Below are 15,212 nucleotides of genomic sequence, written 5' to 3' on the forward strand. Positions count from 1 at the left end.
TATTCTTTTTTTCTACATCTTTATCGGGGTCCTGGATCTTCTCTAATCCTATTTGTTTGACTGCGGTCAAGTGAGCCATCGTTTGCGAAACACCAGTCAAGCCAGCCGCCGCTTTAAAAAATAATGCGCATCTGTACAAGGACACTTGGAGCGCCCTAAAAGGAATGCGGCCGCGCGTTTCAGCAACTTGTTATTGAATATGAAATGTAAAATATGAATACGATTTTAACTAAAAAAAATGTGTTCCTCATGTCACTGTCTCTGGTCCTGAGAATTTCTTTTAGCAGATTTTACTGTATCGTTTTTGAGAGTGTCAAAAGACACTTTGATATTTTAGTAATTTTGATAATTTTATTTTGAAAAATCTTTGAGAGGTGACAGAAAAACTTTCAATGGATTCTCGTTCCTGATGTCCTCAGCTGTAGTCCTGAGAATTTTCAGCAGATTTTACTGGAGATTATTTTGAGATGATTAAAGTTTCATTCTGCTCAAATTGCATTGAGACACTTTGATATTTTAGTAATTTTTATTATTTTATTTTTTAAAAATCTGTGAGCGGTGACAAGAAACTTTCAATGGATCCTTGTTCCTGATGTCCCTGGCTGTAGTCCTGAGAATTTCATGTTGAACAACAGTTAACTGTTTTGTGTTTTTAGCTAAAACCAGGCTACTGAATAACTCTTTGTGCTTTGAACTCTTCCAGCTTTTGGGCTTTAAAGATATAAAAATGCAAACAGCTGAACAGCTAAATGATTACTACTGTTGTTTTAGTGCAAACACACCTTGTGTTAAGTAACAATCGAATAATGACACTGATGAGCAAAGGGGGAAAATGTCTTTATGCCATACTTTCAGAGCATCAAAAAACAATTTAAGCACGAACAATACACCAGACTTACATTCAATGAAGCTGAAGCCGGCTCAGCGTCAGCTGGGTTTTTAATGGGTTTACTCTACTGTGGTTAAGTATGGGTCGGTACATTCAGAAAGCAATGTGTCATGAGCTAGCACCAACCTTTGAAAATCACTGCTCTTAATAGCCTCACCACACTTTTACACACACATGACTTACACACATTAACATGGAAATATTTTCAGGCAGTATGAAGATCACAAAAACAAGTGACATTCATGGGCACCAAAGTTCCTATTAGCACTTCATCATGATAATACTTTAGGAGTGGTTGAACTTGTTCTTGACTTTTCTTTTGGCCTGAATGTAGTTTATATTCCTGAAATCTGCTGTGCTTTAATAACCGCAGTGATCATTTCATTTCAATATTCCTATTTGTGTTATACATATCGAAATTGTAACTTTAACTGCATATGTAGCTGAAACTGTGCATACAATAATAAGTGCTGTCCTCCATGTTTCTTGTGAGCCAGCGGGGACAGATCTTTGAAAGAATTACACAAGTTATTGTGTACTAAGTTTTGTCCATGTTCATAGAGGAGGCACAGCTCCTGTATTGCTCAATGACAACAGAATGTCAAACATTCAGCATGTAAACAGGGGTGTGGAACATTCAAGGTTCCTGTTTTCAGTGTGAACGAGCTGCACATATAAATGCATTTCAATCTGAAATCACTGAGTCCGTATGTACATGAAGACATCAGGTTCTGCTCTTTGTTACAGACACAAAGGATCATTCAAAGACATCTCCTGTCTGTGAAGCGATTTGGCGAGACTCTCCGTGATGTAAAGTGAAGAAGGATTCTGGCTTCAGTCCTTTCTGCTCCAGGGCCTCTCTGAGACGGGCTGGTGGCTCCAGGTAGAACTGCATAGAGAAGGACCAGAGAATATGTGAGTGAGTGTTAAGAGACTTTCTCCAGCATGTTTTAAAGTGTTGAGGGCTTTCGCTCGCCTCTAACTTTCAGAGTGTGGCAGCGATCCAGAGCCTGCATTAAACTGTTAGCTGCAGAAACTAACAATGACTCTTTTGTAATGTTGTTACTAGAACAGAGTCGGCGCATGTTTACCTCTGCAGCACGCTGGCCTTTTTGTCTGATAGCAGTAACTAGCAGCTGCACTTTTCATTAAGCTACATAAAGCTGTTATTATAATGTACTGCTGTTCTGCAAATCTTAGAAATGTACAGAATCTAAAACCTTGATAGCATTACGGCTTCTGGATTGAACAGCAACTTAAGGACAACAGGCCATATTTCATGGTCAGACTACATATGTGATAACTCGTGATAGCGTTAACGTTAGATGTAGAGCTGGGCGATATAGACTTGACGTGTAAATATTCCCTTTATGAAGGCTATAATGTTTGTGTTGCTTTATTCAGACAGATTTCTCTTTTATGTTGCATATACCCGTAGTCATAAAAATCACAAAAACAATCTGCAGTCTGCAAAATGACTTTAATCTACATTGATAATGATTATCTTCAGGACTGGAGGAAGTATTGCAGAACTTCTACAGTAGACTGAAGTCACCTTGATACATATTGAAGGGACACATATGAGAGTGTCATTGATTAAAAAATGTCAAATCTATTCCTTTAAAGCAAAGCATCAACATCGAAGTGACTGTATGTCTATGTTTTGTCACCTCATAGGCGAGGGCGAAGGTCCCCCAGTGAATGGCCACAGAGTGTTTGGCTTGAAGGTCTTGGTGAATCTGTACAGCCTCCTCTGGATCCACATGCTGCCCCTGCATCATATCCCTGAAAATACAAAGAATACATTTTGTCTCCACAAAAATAACTGCCTTCTAAACACTCATTACTAAATTGTCATTTTTTAAGACGCTTTCATGTAATTTTGGAAAATATAGACTGAACTCACTGATGAATATATAACATGCATTCAATTCTAACTGTTCTAAAATGTTATAGAGAACGAGGTCATAGTTCAAGGTGTTTTTGGATCTGGGTTACATTAAATGTAGTTATGAAGGAGGAATAACTGAAATAACTCTAAAGTAAAGTTCAGTCCAGGGCAAGAGCTCAATACTAAAATATACACTGAATTAACACTTAAATATCTACCTCTGCACATTTCAGGCATTAACGTGCACACAAAGTGTGTTTAATATACAGACCTGGGCTGGTAGGCTCCGATGGGGATTGCTGCAAGGTCAAAAGGTCCGAAGCGCTGTCCGATCTCTTGGAAGGAAGAGCAATAACCAGTATCACCAGCGAAGAAGAACCGATGATCAGGACCCAAAACAGACCAGCTGCCCCATAAAGACTGAGGAATTCAAGGGTACAAGATCAAAAGTTATGCATGTTGAACTATCTCAATTTAAAACCATTTAGCGTCAATACTTTTGAAGAGAATCTACTGGATTTATAACATGAATTTGAGATTGTTATTCTACATATGCCGTGTCAGAGTTCAGAGAAATACACCATTAAAAGGTCAGATCCTATCACTTATTTCCTGCAGTTGTAATGAATTACCTTGTTATCGTCCAGCGCGGTGCGTTTGCTCCAGTGCTGAGAGGGTGTGCAAACAAATGTGATGTCATCATGACCCGGGACACAGTTCTCCTCCCACCAGTCCAGCTCCATCACATTCTCACAGCCCATCTTCACCAGCCAGTCCATCAAACCCAGGGGCACGAACCTGTCAACACAAACACTCACATCAGCCATCGTGAATACTGCGAAACAAAAGGCTTCAAACTGGAAGAACTATTGTGCATCTCAAATCACCAGGTTGACTTCAGACCGTCAACACATACCAGCGTAGCGCCCCTCCGAAGCGCTCATTGAGGCTGGCTACAGATCCGACATCCAGATGGTCATAATGAGAGTGACTGATGACCACAGCATCGATCCTGGGCAGCTAAACATTTTATTTCACAGCAGCCAGAAACAACAAAGACTGATTTAAAACATTCATTTTTGCCAGGTAAATAATTTGAATAAAGCCAAAATGCTTTTAAAAGTGCTAACCTGTTCCACGGTGCAGGGGGGCCCTCTGTACCTTTTGGGGCCCATGAACTGGAACGGGGAGGCCCTCTGGCTGAAAATTGGGTCCGTCAGAATATTGAGCCCATCCATTTCAACCAGAACGGTGGCGTGACCCAACCAGGTGACTCTCAGACCCGGACCCGTTTCAGAGAGGTCTGGATTTTGGACGAAGTACGGTTCAATCACTGGGAGCTCGCTGTCCAGAGCCTACGGGTGCAAAAGGTGAGAAAGGGTGGGGTAAGAGCGAGGAGTCAGAAAGGATGAGAATGAGGGGAGGAGGGGAGGAAACAGCGAGGATATAAAGGGTTCAGGGTTCAGAATAAATGCAGAAGAAGAAAGAGAACACGGCCACATACGGATTATTTATGACATGTAATCCTCTCTCTCTCTCTCTCTCTCTCTCTCTAATTATAGAGTCTCTGTTTACATGCTCCAAACTACTGTTCCGTCATCAGGCTACATAAGAACAATAGGCTTTACAATCTGTCATATTAAGGGTGACATGTTTTTAATACTGCTGTGTGAAAGCTGCCTTAGAAGTTGGATAAGCTCTCACTGAGCTCAGCCATGTTTCCATTAGAAGCTATACTGTATTCAACTATTCGACATAGTTCTACTAACAGAGGTGGGAAACACTGAATACGATGTCTAACATTCATCACTTTACCAAAAACAGATATGAAAGAGTAAGTTAGCTTCAAAAATGGGAATTTTAAACTCAATTTTTTTTTTTTTTTGCTTAGTACAAAAGTTCGTACTAAGCAACACAACACAACCGTTTTCTCTTATAGAGTTGTATACTAGCTACTCACCTCTTTACTTGATGGCACATTGCTGTGGTTTTTATCCAACAACAGGAACCTGAGCAGCGTCGTGTACGGGGGGAACCGCCATGTTGGCCAGGGGTTTGTCCAGCGGCCATGTTTGTCTCGACAGGACTTTGTCACGTCCTCCTACAATCAGATAGAAGAGCCACAGAAACACAATAAAGAAGGGAACTGGAGAGCTGGCACGTTTCTGCAAATGATGAGGGTTTAGGTGAGATAAGGGGAAGGCAGAACCGATGTTTGTGTTTCAAGGTGAAGGTGAAGGAGGAGGAGGATTATAGAAAGTACGTTTTTACCTCGAGCCGGTAGTCAAGGCGGAAGCTTTTGCGGGACGAACGAGTGGAGCTGCTCTTCCGTGGGGTCTGAGGATCCACCACTCCACCCTCAGCACCTCTTAACACTCCATCATCCTGTCATGGACAACGCAAACACACACACACACACATTAAAGGAGTCAACGTATGCTCTGCCAGGCTGTAGGAACTGGATGAGATATAAGCACCGTTAATCATTTAAACATCACTTCAGCTGTAGTTCATATATTGATTTTTTCTTCTAATGGGCTAATGTGAAAGCTTTGACTTCAGAATAACTGCTCTCACTACAACGTGTAAGAAACTGGAAACCAAGAAGAAACTAAACGATGAGTGTGAACAGACCATTTTCACTACAGACATCTTGGCATAGGAAGATTACAAGTGTTTGTATGACATTGATAATAACAGCATTCCACTGAGATTAGCAGAACCTCCTATTTATCATGCACGTTTACTGGCATGGCTCACTGAGTCACATGAGCCTTTGTTAAAAGGTTCCACCTTTTCTCTAGCTGCTATGACTAGTCAAAATGTCTGACATTAATAATAGTCTTTTTCAGCTCTTGGTTGCACGTTTGCCAATACACTTGGACAGCTAACATCAACAGAAACACAGCTCCACACAACAAAGACTAAAAAAAAAAAAAGACTTTCTCTTTAACAAGTTGTAATTGATAATCAATAAAAATGTTGTACTCATTACATTTTGAGTTCCTGAATAAGCTTCTTACCTGCACCAGGCCTTTTCTCTCCTCCAGCACGGCTCTGTCTGATGATGACGGCTTCTCCATGAGCTCACTACCACACCTAGCACACAAACACATCCACACTTTTAACTTTTACAACACAGCTACAAAGTCAGAAGAACCACTCTTTAATGAACTGGTCAGATGTTCCATGACTTGCTTAAAAAGGTGCACCAGAAGGCTTAGTGGAGAAAAACTTCACACTGACTGCAACATTTCGACACGATAAAAGAAAACATTGAGCTGACGGTTTGACCACAGGAGTTTGCATGAGGCAGAAGGTGATATTCAGACACACAGGAAGATCTGTATCATCAGGAAAATGACACCTCTATCAGGTGTGACATTTTAGTGCCAACACAGTAGAACAAAACTATAGTCTCAAACCAAACCCAAGAAGGACTCGCCCACTTTCTCTCACTTTTTTTGATCTTTTAAGATCGTGTACTTAAGAGAGATGATGACACATGTTGCCTAACAAGTATGACTGATAAATAAGCTGTTTTTTTTTTATAATTGGGTAATACTGTTTGTGTTTTAAAGCATGAACCATGCAAAAACAAAGGACGTATCCAAAGTGACAACGACCCCATTTACTGCTTATCAAAAGTGATGAGGCACACTGTAATCTTTGTAATGTTTACCTGTTTCAAACTTCATACAGTCTACTTCTGCTTGGGACAATATCCACCTGAAACAGAGTTATGCAATTATAAACTTTAATCTTAGCCCTAGAGTGGATACAAATAAATGTATTCACTCTGGCTCCTTCCCTGGATATGTGATTATAGGGAATAATAACATAGATTTTAGTGTCGGGGTAGGTTAAGAAACACCTATGTTTACTTGTAGACGTGTAAATTGACATTGGCACCTACACAGTCAAAGACTGCATGAATAATCACAGCCCTTCTTTCTCGTGTTATTACCTACAACGTTCACAGCTGAATACACACCCTCTAACTACTACTCACTCATGAACGATCCCTTCATGCACTTTAACGTCTTTAAAAAATCACTTACTCATTTAAGAGATCAGTAGGATGTTTTCCCTTCCTCTTAATTATGCAAAAAAAAAAAAAAAAAACCCCGATAATTTGACATGCTTGGAGAAATGTATGGGTGCACAGGTGTGCACACAAACGCAGTAATGCAACTAAAGCCTCACAATGCACTTGCCCTCTCTGGGGAACTCCATACATTCAAGCTATGGCGTGCTGATGATGCACTCAGCCTCATGAATGGACTTTAACTGCACACTACACACAGACACTGGGACAACAATGAAGCTCTGTGGACGACAACCAAACAAAGATCTATGTAGCCAGGCCAAGCGTGCCTGATGTGTGGACATATAAACAACAATCACAGCCTGAAGTCAAATGTGAGCTTCCTGTTCAGATATCAGACAGGTTGTTTTACAAGTTCTAAAAAAACCAAAAAAAAAACAACAAATGCACAAAACCAAGTAAGTGTCCAATGAAAAAACAAACAAACGACATCATGACATTTGTAAACATGAAATACCTTGTGATAAAGACAGACAAGCAACCTGATAAAACATCTTTTGATACCAGCAGCAATTTCCTGTTTAAATGGTGTGAACCACAGACTGTAAATAATAAATGTGGACATGATGAGACAGGAAACACAGCAGCAACAATATTGACAGTCTAGCAACATCACGAGTTGCCTTATGAAACGCAAGAACCCCACAGTGTGTCCACACAGAGACAGCAGAAAGCAGCTTAAAATGCACCAAATATAGCAGAAACAGATTACCGTCACAGGCTACTTTAAGGCCATCACACACTTACTGCCCACACACGTCGTAATGCACCAGTTGTTACTATTTGCAACCAACTTACCTGAAAACTTGAACGCAACAGAACGCCACCGGTTGTTATTTTAGCGAGGAGACGTGTTTGTTGCATTAACGAGCTGAGGATCATTATCAGGAGAAATACGGTTCCCTGAGCATTTCGAGGGCACTTTGCTTTTCCGCGCAAAGGCTCTCTAGAAGACAGCAGCAGGCGATAACGTTGAGACTACAGTGGATGCGGCTGTAAAGATGTCGTTTGTAGGTATGACGAGGAGTTTTAAACGCTGCAGGACGGTGAGGATCATTAGTCGGCACCAGCTCTGACGTCAGTGCAAAAAAAAAAAAAAAAAAAATCCTCTGATCACGTGACCAACTCGAGAAAGTGTCGCCATGAGAATACTAACCAAAACTTCATTACAATGTTACAATTCTTTTTTTTTTTATTTCTTTTTTTTTTGTTTCATTTTTAATTAAAACGCTTTCTATGGACAAAAAAATACATACAAATCAAGTTGCTAGAAAATTGTTCTAATATGGGCATCCTATTTTTAATATATATATCAAATCTAAAAAATGCTGCTGCTACTACAACTTAATAAATCGTCATATGGTATATAGACGGACCTGTCTTGTGATTTTTTTTGTATCCAATTGCTTGTTTTATTATTGCATTACCCTTTAATTTTGTTAAAGTTGTTAAACTGTTTAATCAGACTCTTTAATAGCATCACCACTCATAACAACACTGCTACACACTGTGTGTGTTTTTAATAAAAAGTCTTTCCACAAGTGGAAGTGTAGATACCGTGTCATTTTCTATTATTGTATTTTTATTTATTTAACTCATGTAAATATGTTTGATTTTTAACTTCTATTTTTATTTTTAATAATTATATTCATGTTTTCTTGAGCTGCTGTAATGCAAAAAATTCCCCCGTGGGGGAATCAATAAAGTTTATTTTTTATCTTTATCTTTAAAGATTTTTCAACTATTATCAATTATTTCATTACCATTTTATATAGCGGATACAAGGCTATTTTAATATTTGGACACACTTGGTGTTAGTGAAGAAAATGAAATGTGCTGTATCTGCTTTACATAATTTTAGTTTAGCTCTTAAGTTGACAACTTACATTTATGCTCTTTTGAAATAAAGTAAAAACAAACCAATGTTTACATACCGGTACTTGAAAATGAAAAGCCTACTTCTGATTATGCTCCAACCACACATTCAGTAAATTATGATATTTTTCAAGTGAACTAACTAATAAGTTGTATTTGCAGGTTTCATCAGCTCTGGTAAAGAAGTGGAGGAAAACTTAAGTTTGCTCACTTCTAAACTAAGTATAACCTCTAAGTCTTTTTGCAACATTTCTTCGACACAATGGTGAATAAAACCTTACATACCTTGAATGCTTCCTGATTATGAACTGTAACACCTGGAGAGAGTTCAATCCGAGCACACAAACTACATTCAGTCGCCCAGCGCGTTTACAAAACTTACTTCTACACGAAAGCAACATAAGTGCAGGCCTGAACAACACTCTCTCCATTCTTGTTTTTTGTATCCAGACATATTTGTTAAGGTAGTTCTTGTTGTAAAAAAAGAAGTTTATGTACAGCCCGAGGGAAGTGGATCAGCCTCCATGGTGGTCCGGAAAGCTTACAAAAGTTACGTCCTGCCAGATGCTTTCAAGGACTCCCGGAAATCTGAAAATTCACACGTAGGCATCGATAGTGGTTATAAAGTGTTCACTATAATGGGTTAATCTGTTCAACTCAAGTTTTTAACATTTCCAGGCAGCTTGTTAACCATCATGCACCTGCGAACTGTCCTGTAGACAGCTGGACTCTAATGAATTTACTGAGACAGGATGAGGCTTGAGAAAGTGGCCAAACTCTGGGTCGAACCTTGTATTTAGAAAAGTAATACTGATGCCACAGTGTGCACATCAGAAAGTATGTTATTGTTGCACTCAAACCTTTCAGTAATTCTCCTCATCTTGACCTGCATCTATATTGAATCATGTTATATGTATCTGTCACACACAAAAGGTAAAACGTAAAACAAATGTAGGCAAAACTTTTAACACATTTTCTTTATGTAGAAAACCAGTTTTAAAAAAAAAAAATCAATTAATTAGCGATTAACATTCAAAACAAAACTAATAACAAAATTATGTATAAGACTTTTTCTGAAAAAACACATTAGAGGATGCAGAGGATTGTGTATTCATAACACCAAAGTCTCAGTTTTGTTTTCAGTTACGTGGTCAGGAACACAAAGAAACAAACTGCTTGACATTATGTGTGTGCATGTGTGTGTTGTCCTTGTTTATTTCTCAGTGCTCCTTGTTGTCTCCTTCCTCCTCCAGTTTCCTGATCTCTGCCTTCAGGTGGTTGATGTTTTCTCTGCTGGCCTTTAGTTTGTCTTTCAGCTCTGTGATCTCTTGGCTGGTTCTCTTCTTTGCTGCTTCCATTTTCTCCTTGGTCCTCTGCTCCTGCTCACTGACTGTGGACACAAGCAGGAAGACGTTTATATGAACAAGAAAAGACGAGGGGACAGGTGACAAGCTTTATCCCTGAGGGGAAAAAACAACTGTTCACTCTGATATTGAACATGATACACTCACATGCCAGGAACTAATGGAAATGTAGAAATGGATAAATGTCAGGGTGAGGGGCAACACAAAACAGTGCCAAACTGTTTGGGGTTCACTGCCTTGCTCAATCTTGGCAGTGCCCGGAAGTTGAACTGGCACCTCTCCAGCAATCAGTCCCAAATTCCATACTGTGGTCCGTCACAGGACTTAAACCGACCGGTTCCCAACCCAATTCTCTAGAGATTAAGTCTAAGCCTAAGTCTTTGACTAGACTCTTCTCCTCTGTCGCCCCCCGGTGGTGGAATGAACTTCCGAACTCCATTGGATCGGCAGAGTCCCTCTGCACCTTTAAGAAAAAGCTAAAGACCCAGCTCTTTCATGAATACCTCCTAACTTAATGATGATGGTTTCGATATTATTGATGATGATGATGGTTGTCACGATTGTTTTTGATTGATAACGATGACTTATAAGATGGTTTCTATACTGATTAGAGCTCTCAAGAACTGCCCTCAATGTTGTGCTTTGCCTCTGGTCACTTCCTGTCAGCACCTGTGTGTCCAATCAGACTCAAAGCTGATCGTTTGCTCTTACTGAAATTGTTCCCTTTTTTTTTCTAGATCCTTGCTTGTGTTGTTCTTACTCTCTGACGTATGTCACTTTGGATAAAAGCGTCTGCTAAGTGAATTGTAGAATTGTAGAGACTTAGCTACATCATGATACAAACATATAGGCCAGGAATACTCACACATGCACAAAAAGGATCTAATGGACATGTACTAATGGAGAGATTTCAAAGTGAAGGGCTGTACATTAAAGAGGGCCCTAACAGTTGGGGATCCCGTGCATTGCTCGGTGAACTGGCACTTGTACAGACAGTGACTCAGCATCACATTTGAATCTGTATATTATATCTGTGTAAACATATTCACATGTTCTTTGAGTGTGTACATACACTCTGTCTCATGCTTGTACGCTCCCAGTGTGAGCTGTCTTGATGTGGTCAGTAGTTGCTGCATCATTGCTGTAGGATCCTGGAATATCTGTAAAAAGAATACAGCAAGGTATATTTAAACTCTTGTGTTTTCATCCATTTAATCAAAAGACTGTCGCTATTTGGACGAGTCAAGTTTGGCACTCTGGAAGTTGTTTTGCCAATTCACGTTTTCTTTTTTTGATGGTGATTCAATATCAGTAGATAAGTAAGAGAAGAAAAGCTTCGGATTTGATGCAGTTTAGTCGCTGCTGTCATCAGTAAGAGCGTGAAAGCAGGCATACCATTTCATCATAGAATTCAGAAACAACAGTCTTCTTCGGCATGGCACTGGAGTCTGACTGGAACAGCTTCAACAGATGGTAGAGAGTTACCTAAACCACACAATAAACACACAAGCAGGGAGACAAATTCAACACTAAAGCTCCCTCCTTTGATGCAGGATATCAATTATTAGATTTCACATTTGAGTACCACTGGCCACTCTTACAGGTCTCTCATTGGGGTCGATGAAGAAGATCTTAATGATGATCTCAAACTCTCCCCAGCCCGTCTCTGTTATCTCATACGGAGGTTTAGTCACCACTGGAATAAAGAAAAAAGCCACCTTAGTAACTTTTATTCTTGAAAATCCACACATTTGACATGATCAAACACATGCTGTTTAAATGACCACTTACCTCTCAGTGGGTTACCATAGCTCTCATGTAGTTTGAACTGAATCTTCTTCACATAAGCAGACATATCCTGGAAGAACAAAGTGATGTTTTTAAAACACTAATAATCATAACTTTATTTATATAGCACCTTTTAAAAACACAGGTTTACAAAGTGCTTTGACAAACAGCAAAAACAAGAAAAAAGCAAACTAAACCAAACACAGAAGAACATTAATAACAGTAAGTATATAACAAATGCAAAATACTAAAAATAATTAAATACAATTCAACAGAAAAGAATCCAAAGTGCACGATACCCAACAGACATATATAACCCGACCATCACAAGAACCATCATAAGAACCCAGGCAACACAAGAACCCAACAACAAGAGCTGAGACCAAGAGGAGCAAAGATTTAAAAATATGTAAGAAACTAAAAGAGCTAAAAGCAAATAAAAAGATAACAGTAATAAGAAGGTAAGAGCAGTAAAAGAAATAGAAACAAGTGGTTAAATGATCAAAAAACCCAAAACTATAATATTAATAAAAATAAAAAGTAAATATAAATATGAAACATAAATAGACAAAGTAAGTAAGATAAGAAATGACCAAGTTAAAACACAAGAGGAGTTAAGATATGAGCATAAATACGAGATAAGAGCATAAATAAAATAGAATAGATGTTTATTTCCATTTGCACAGGTACAGGACAGTTACAGGTACATTGGAATTCTTGTGCGTTTCTCCCTGAGTCAGCTTCTACAAAAAAGTTAAAATTATATATAAAATAAACTAGCATTGTAAGAAAAAAAGAAAGAGTACAAAAAAGTAAAAAAAAAAAAAAGTTGTATTAACAGCTAAGTAAATTAAAATAAACGGTACAGAAGTTATACACTGTATTAAAGCAAAGATATAATAATACAAATAATAATAATAACAAGGGGGAACACTGTACAATGAAATGAAAATATAAATATGTTATTATCTCTTATTGCACACATATTTGTGTGCAATATTTGTGTGTCACAGACCGTAAGGCGCTACAGCGGGTGGTAAAAACCGCCCAGCGCATCACAAGGTGTCCACTTCCTGCCATTGTGGATGTCCAAAGAACGCTGTCTGCGGCGAGCTCATGGCATCCTTAAAGACTCCTCCCACCCTGCCCACAGACTGTTTACCCTCCTGCCCTCCGGCAGGCGCTTCAGAAGCCTCCGGACCAGAACCAGCAGACTGAGGAACAGCTTTTTCCCCAGAGCTGTTTCTCTACTGAACTCTACCCCCCGAACTCTGAACTCTGAACTCTGTCTCTCTCTCTCCGCACCCTGCTGACCCCCCCCTTTCCCCTGCATATCACCTCACACCCATCATCCCCCCACCACTCCTCCTGGTCACACACACACATCTCTCATCCATCTGTATTATTGTATTATAGTATGTTCATATTATGTCCATATTCTTTATATTATCTGTAAACTAGTATAGCATGCTCACTGCACCTTAATCTGTATATTATAATCCTAAGAATACACTTATATTTATAGCATTTATTTATATTTATAGCATCCCATTAATCCAGCCATCCATATATACCTAATAATTCACTTTTTTTAGTCTACATCTGTAAATTTTGTAATTACTGTACATAGCACAGACTCTTGCACTTTCTGCTTATTTGCACTTCTGGTGAGATGCCAAACCTCATTTCGTTACTCTATACTTGTATATGTGTAATGACAATAAAGTTGAATCTCATCTCATATTTTTCCACATTATATAATTAGAACAATAAATTATTATACTATAAAAAGAACAGTAAGAAGTAAAAGAAGATAAAACCCAGTAAGAAAAGACATAAAAGCAAGTCTGTAAAAGTATGTTTCAAGAAGGGATTTAAAAGAATTGAGGGAGTCTTATCTCCTCAGGGAGGACACTAAGAAGGGTGTTATGACACCTGTGAGGTGATCTGGATCTCTCACCTCGTTTCTGTAAGGCTTCACATAAACAGACCACTGATGAGTGTGACCGTCCTCCTCTCTCTTCTTCCCGAAGTAGCGAGCGACGTTTCCAAACACGATGGGCTTCACGATCGTTACTCCCTGCAGAAAACACACAAAAACACCACATTATAAGTCAAGTGAGATACACTGCTAAACAACAGAACGAAGGACGCGTGAGTAAGGATGTTAAAAATGATAATTAAAAGAGTAATTCCCCCAAAAACAATCACATCAGAGCCGTAGTTACCTTCACTCTCCCCCCGGAATCTGGACCAAATTCAGTCATCTTTTTGAACATAGTACGGTGGGACGAGTTCAGTAGATCTGCTAGTGTACTTCAGCGTGTGTCCACATGTAATAAACCTGCCATTTAAAGCATTTAAAAGCTTTTTTGCTTTATTTAGCCGGCGATCTTGTTTCAAAAATCGGCAGCCAAACAAACAACCGCCGGAAGTAGATAGTGTAAGGGTGTAAATGGCACCGGGTGGAGCTTCGATGTGTGAGGACTAAGGTTCCGGCACTTGGAGAATTTCGAATCAGACTTGTAAGAGTTAATATTTATAGTCTAAGATCAGAATTATCAATATTTAATAAGAGAATAACTATTTTTTTTTCTGTTAAGGTTCCTTGACATCAAAAATACGTGTTTATTATGTTACATTTTCACAAATCTCGATTTCATCCCTGTTTTTCGTACTATTTTCTTTGCGCATGTTTGCAGGTTGCTGAGAAACATTTTACAAGTACTAAGTATTACCATCTAATTGCTTTTTAAGACAAGGTCTGATTACCACTTGTCTATCACTTTAACGCTAATCGGACGTGATGTATACAAAGGAAGGCCACAAAATTAAACTCAATTTATTTATTTATTTTTATACCAGTCATAATTTGGATTCCATGTGCTTTTCCCAACAGTAAATTAACAAAACAAACAAAAAACAAACAGAAAAAATATGGGATAATAGTCTTTACTGGAAGTAAGTCCAAATCGACCAGATTAATGCATAGCAAGTCATTTGAAAGATTATCAGTAGTGTAAATGATTAACAACTTAACTTGCATGCATTGTAATTAAAAGTTTTCACTGAGCTGGTGTGCACAGCTCGACTGTTACTGCACAGTTACAAATGTCTCACTCATGGACACGTGTGGCTTAACATTACACAAATCAAATAAATACTCAACAAAATACTTTCATCGAGCTTGTATATTTAGCGTTGTCTGGCTTCTTGTAGCAGTCAGCCAAAGTTCTTTGGACTTGACCGTTTCTTCTTCTGTCGAGATGAAGACCTGGAACACTTACCTTCAGGGCT

General features: G+C 38.8%; 2 protein-coding genes across 3 annotated transcripts; both read right to left on the reverse strand.

Moving 5' to 3' along the window:
* Nucleotides 1–820: 820 nt before the first annotated feature.
* On the reverse strand, nucleotides 821–9,311 carry napepld (N-acyl phosphatidylethanolamine phospholipase D). Of its 2 annotated transcripts, none has more exons than XM_020653466.3 (10): nucleotides 9,049–9,311; nucleotides 5,804–5,879; nucleotides 5,052–5,165; nucleotides 4,741–4,881; nucleotides 3,911–4,135; nucleotides 3,697–3,800; nucleotides 3,413–3,578; nucleotides 3,052–3,200; nucleotides 2,560–2,674; nucleotides 821–1,778 (listed from the first exon to the last, which is right to left on the reverse strand). In XM_020653466.3, exons 1-10 carry the CDS (start codon nucleotides 9,192–9,194, stop codon nucleotides 1,647–1,649), a joined length of 1,368 nt encoding a protein of 455 aa, XP_020509122.1. In that variant the 5' UTR covers nucleotides 9,195–9,311; the 3' UTR covers nucleotides 821–1,646. The 2 variants fall into 2 exon arrangements, with proteins under 2 accessions (XP_020509122.1, XP_020509129.1); XM_020653473.3 differs by lacking the exon at nucleotides 9,049–9,311 and adding an exon at nucleotides 7,687–7,967.
* Nucleotides 9,312–9,587: 276 nt separating this feature from the next.
* yeats4 (YEATS domain containing 4) lies at nucleotides 9,588–14,361 on the reverse strand. The gene is made up of 7 exons (XM_020653102.3): nucleotides 14,144–14,361; nucleotides 13,876–13,995; nucleotides 11,919–11,985; nucleotides 11,729–11,823; nucleotides 11,523–11,612; nucleotides 11,200–11,287; nucleotides 9,588–10,153 (listed from the first exon to the last, which is right to left on the reverse strand). The coding sequence occupies exons 1-7, from the start codon at nucleotides 14,192–14,194 to the stop codon at nucleotides 9,984–9,986; spliced, it is 681 nt and encodes a 226-aa protein (XP_020508758.1). The 5' UTR covers nucleotides 14,195–14,361; the 3' UTR covers nucleotides 9,588–9,983.
* Nucleotides 14,362–15,212: the final 851 nt, after the last annotated feature.

This window comes from Labrus bergylta, chromosome 23 (genome assembly GCF_963930695.1).
Source record: "Labrus bergylta chromosome 23, fLabBer1.1, whole genome shotgun sequence".
Taxonomy (NCBI): Eukaryota; Metazoa; Chordata; class Actinopteri; order Labriformes; family Labridae; genus Labrus; species Labrus bergylta.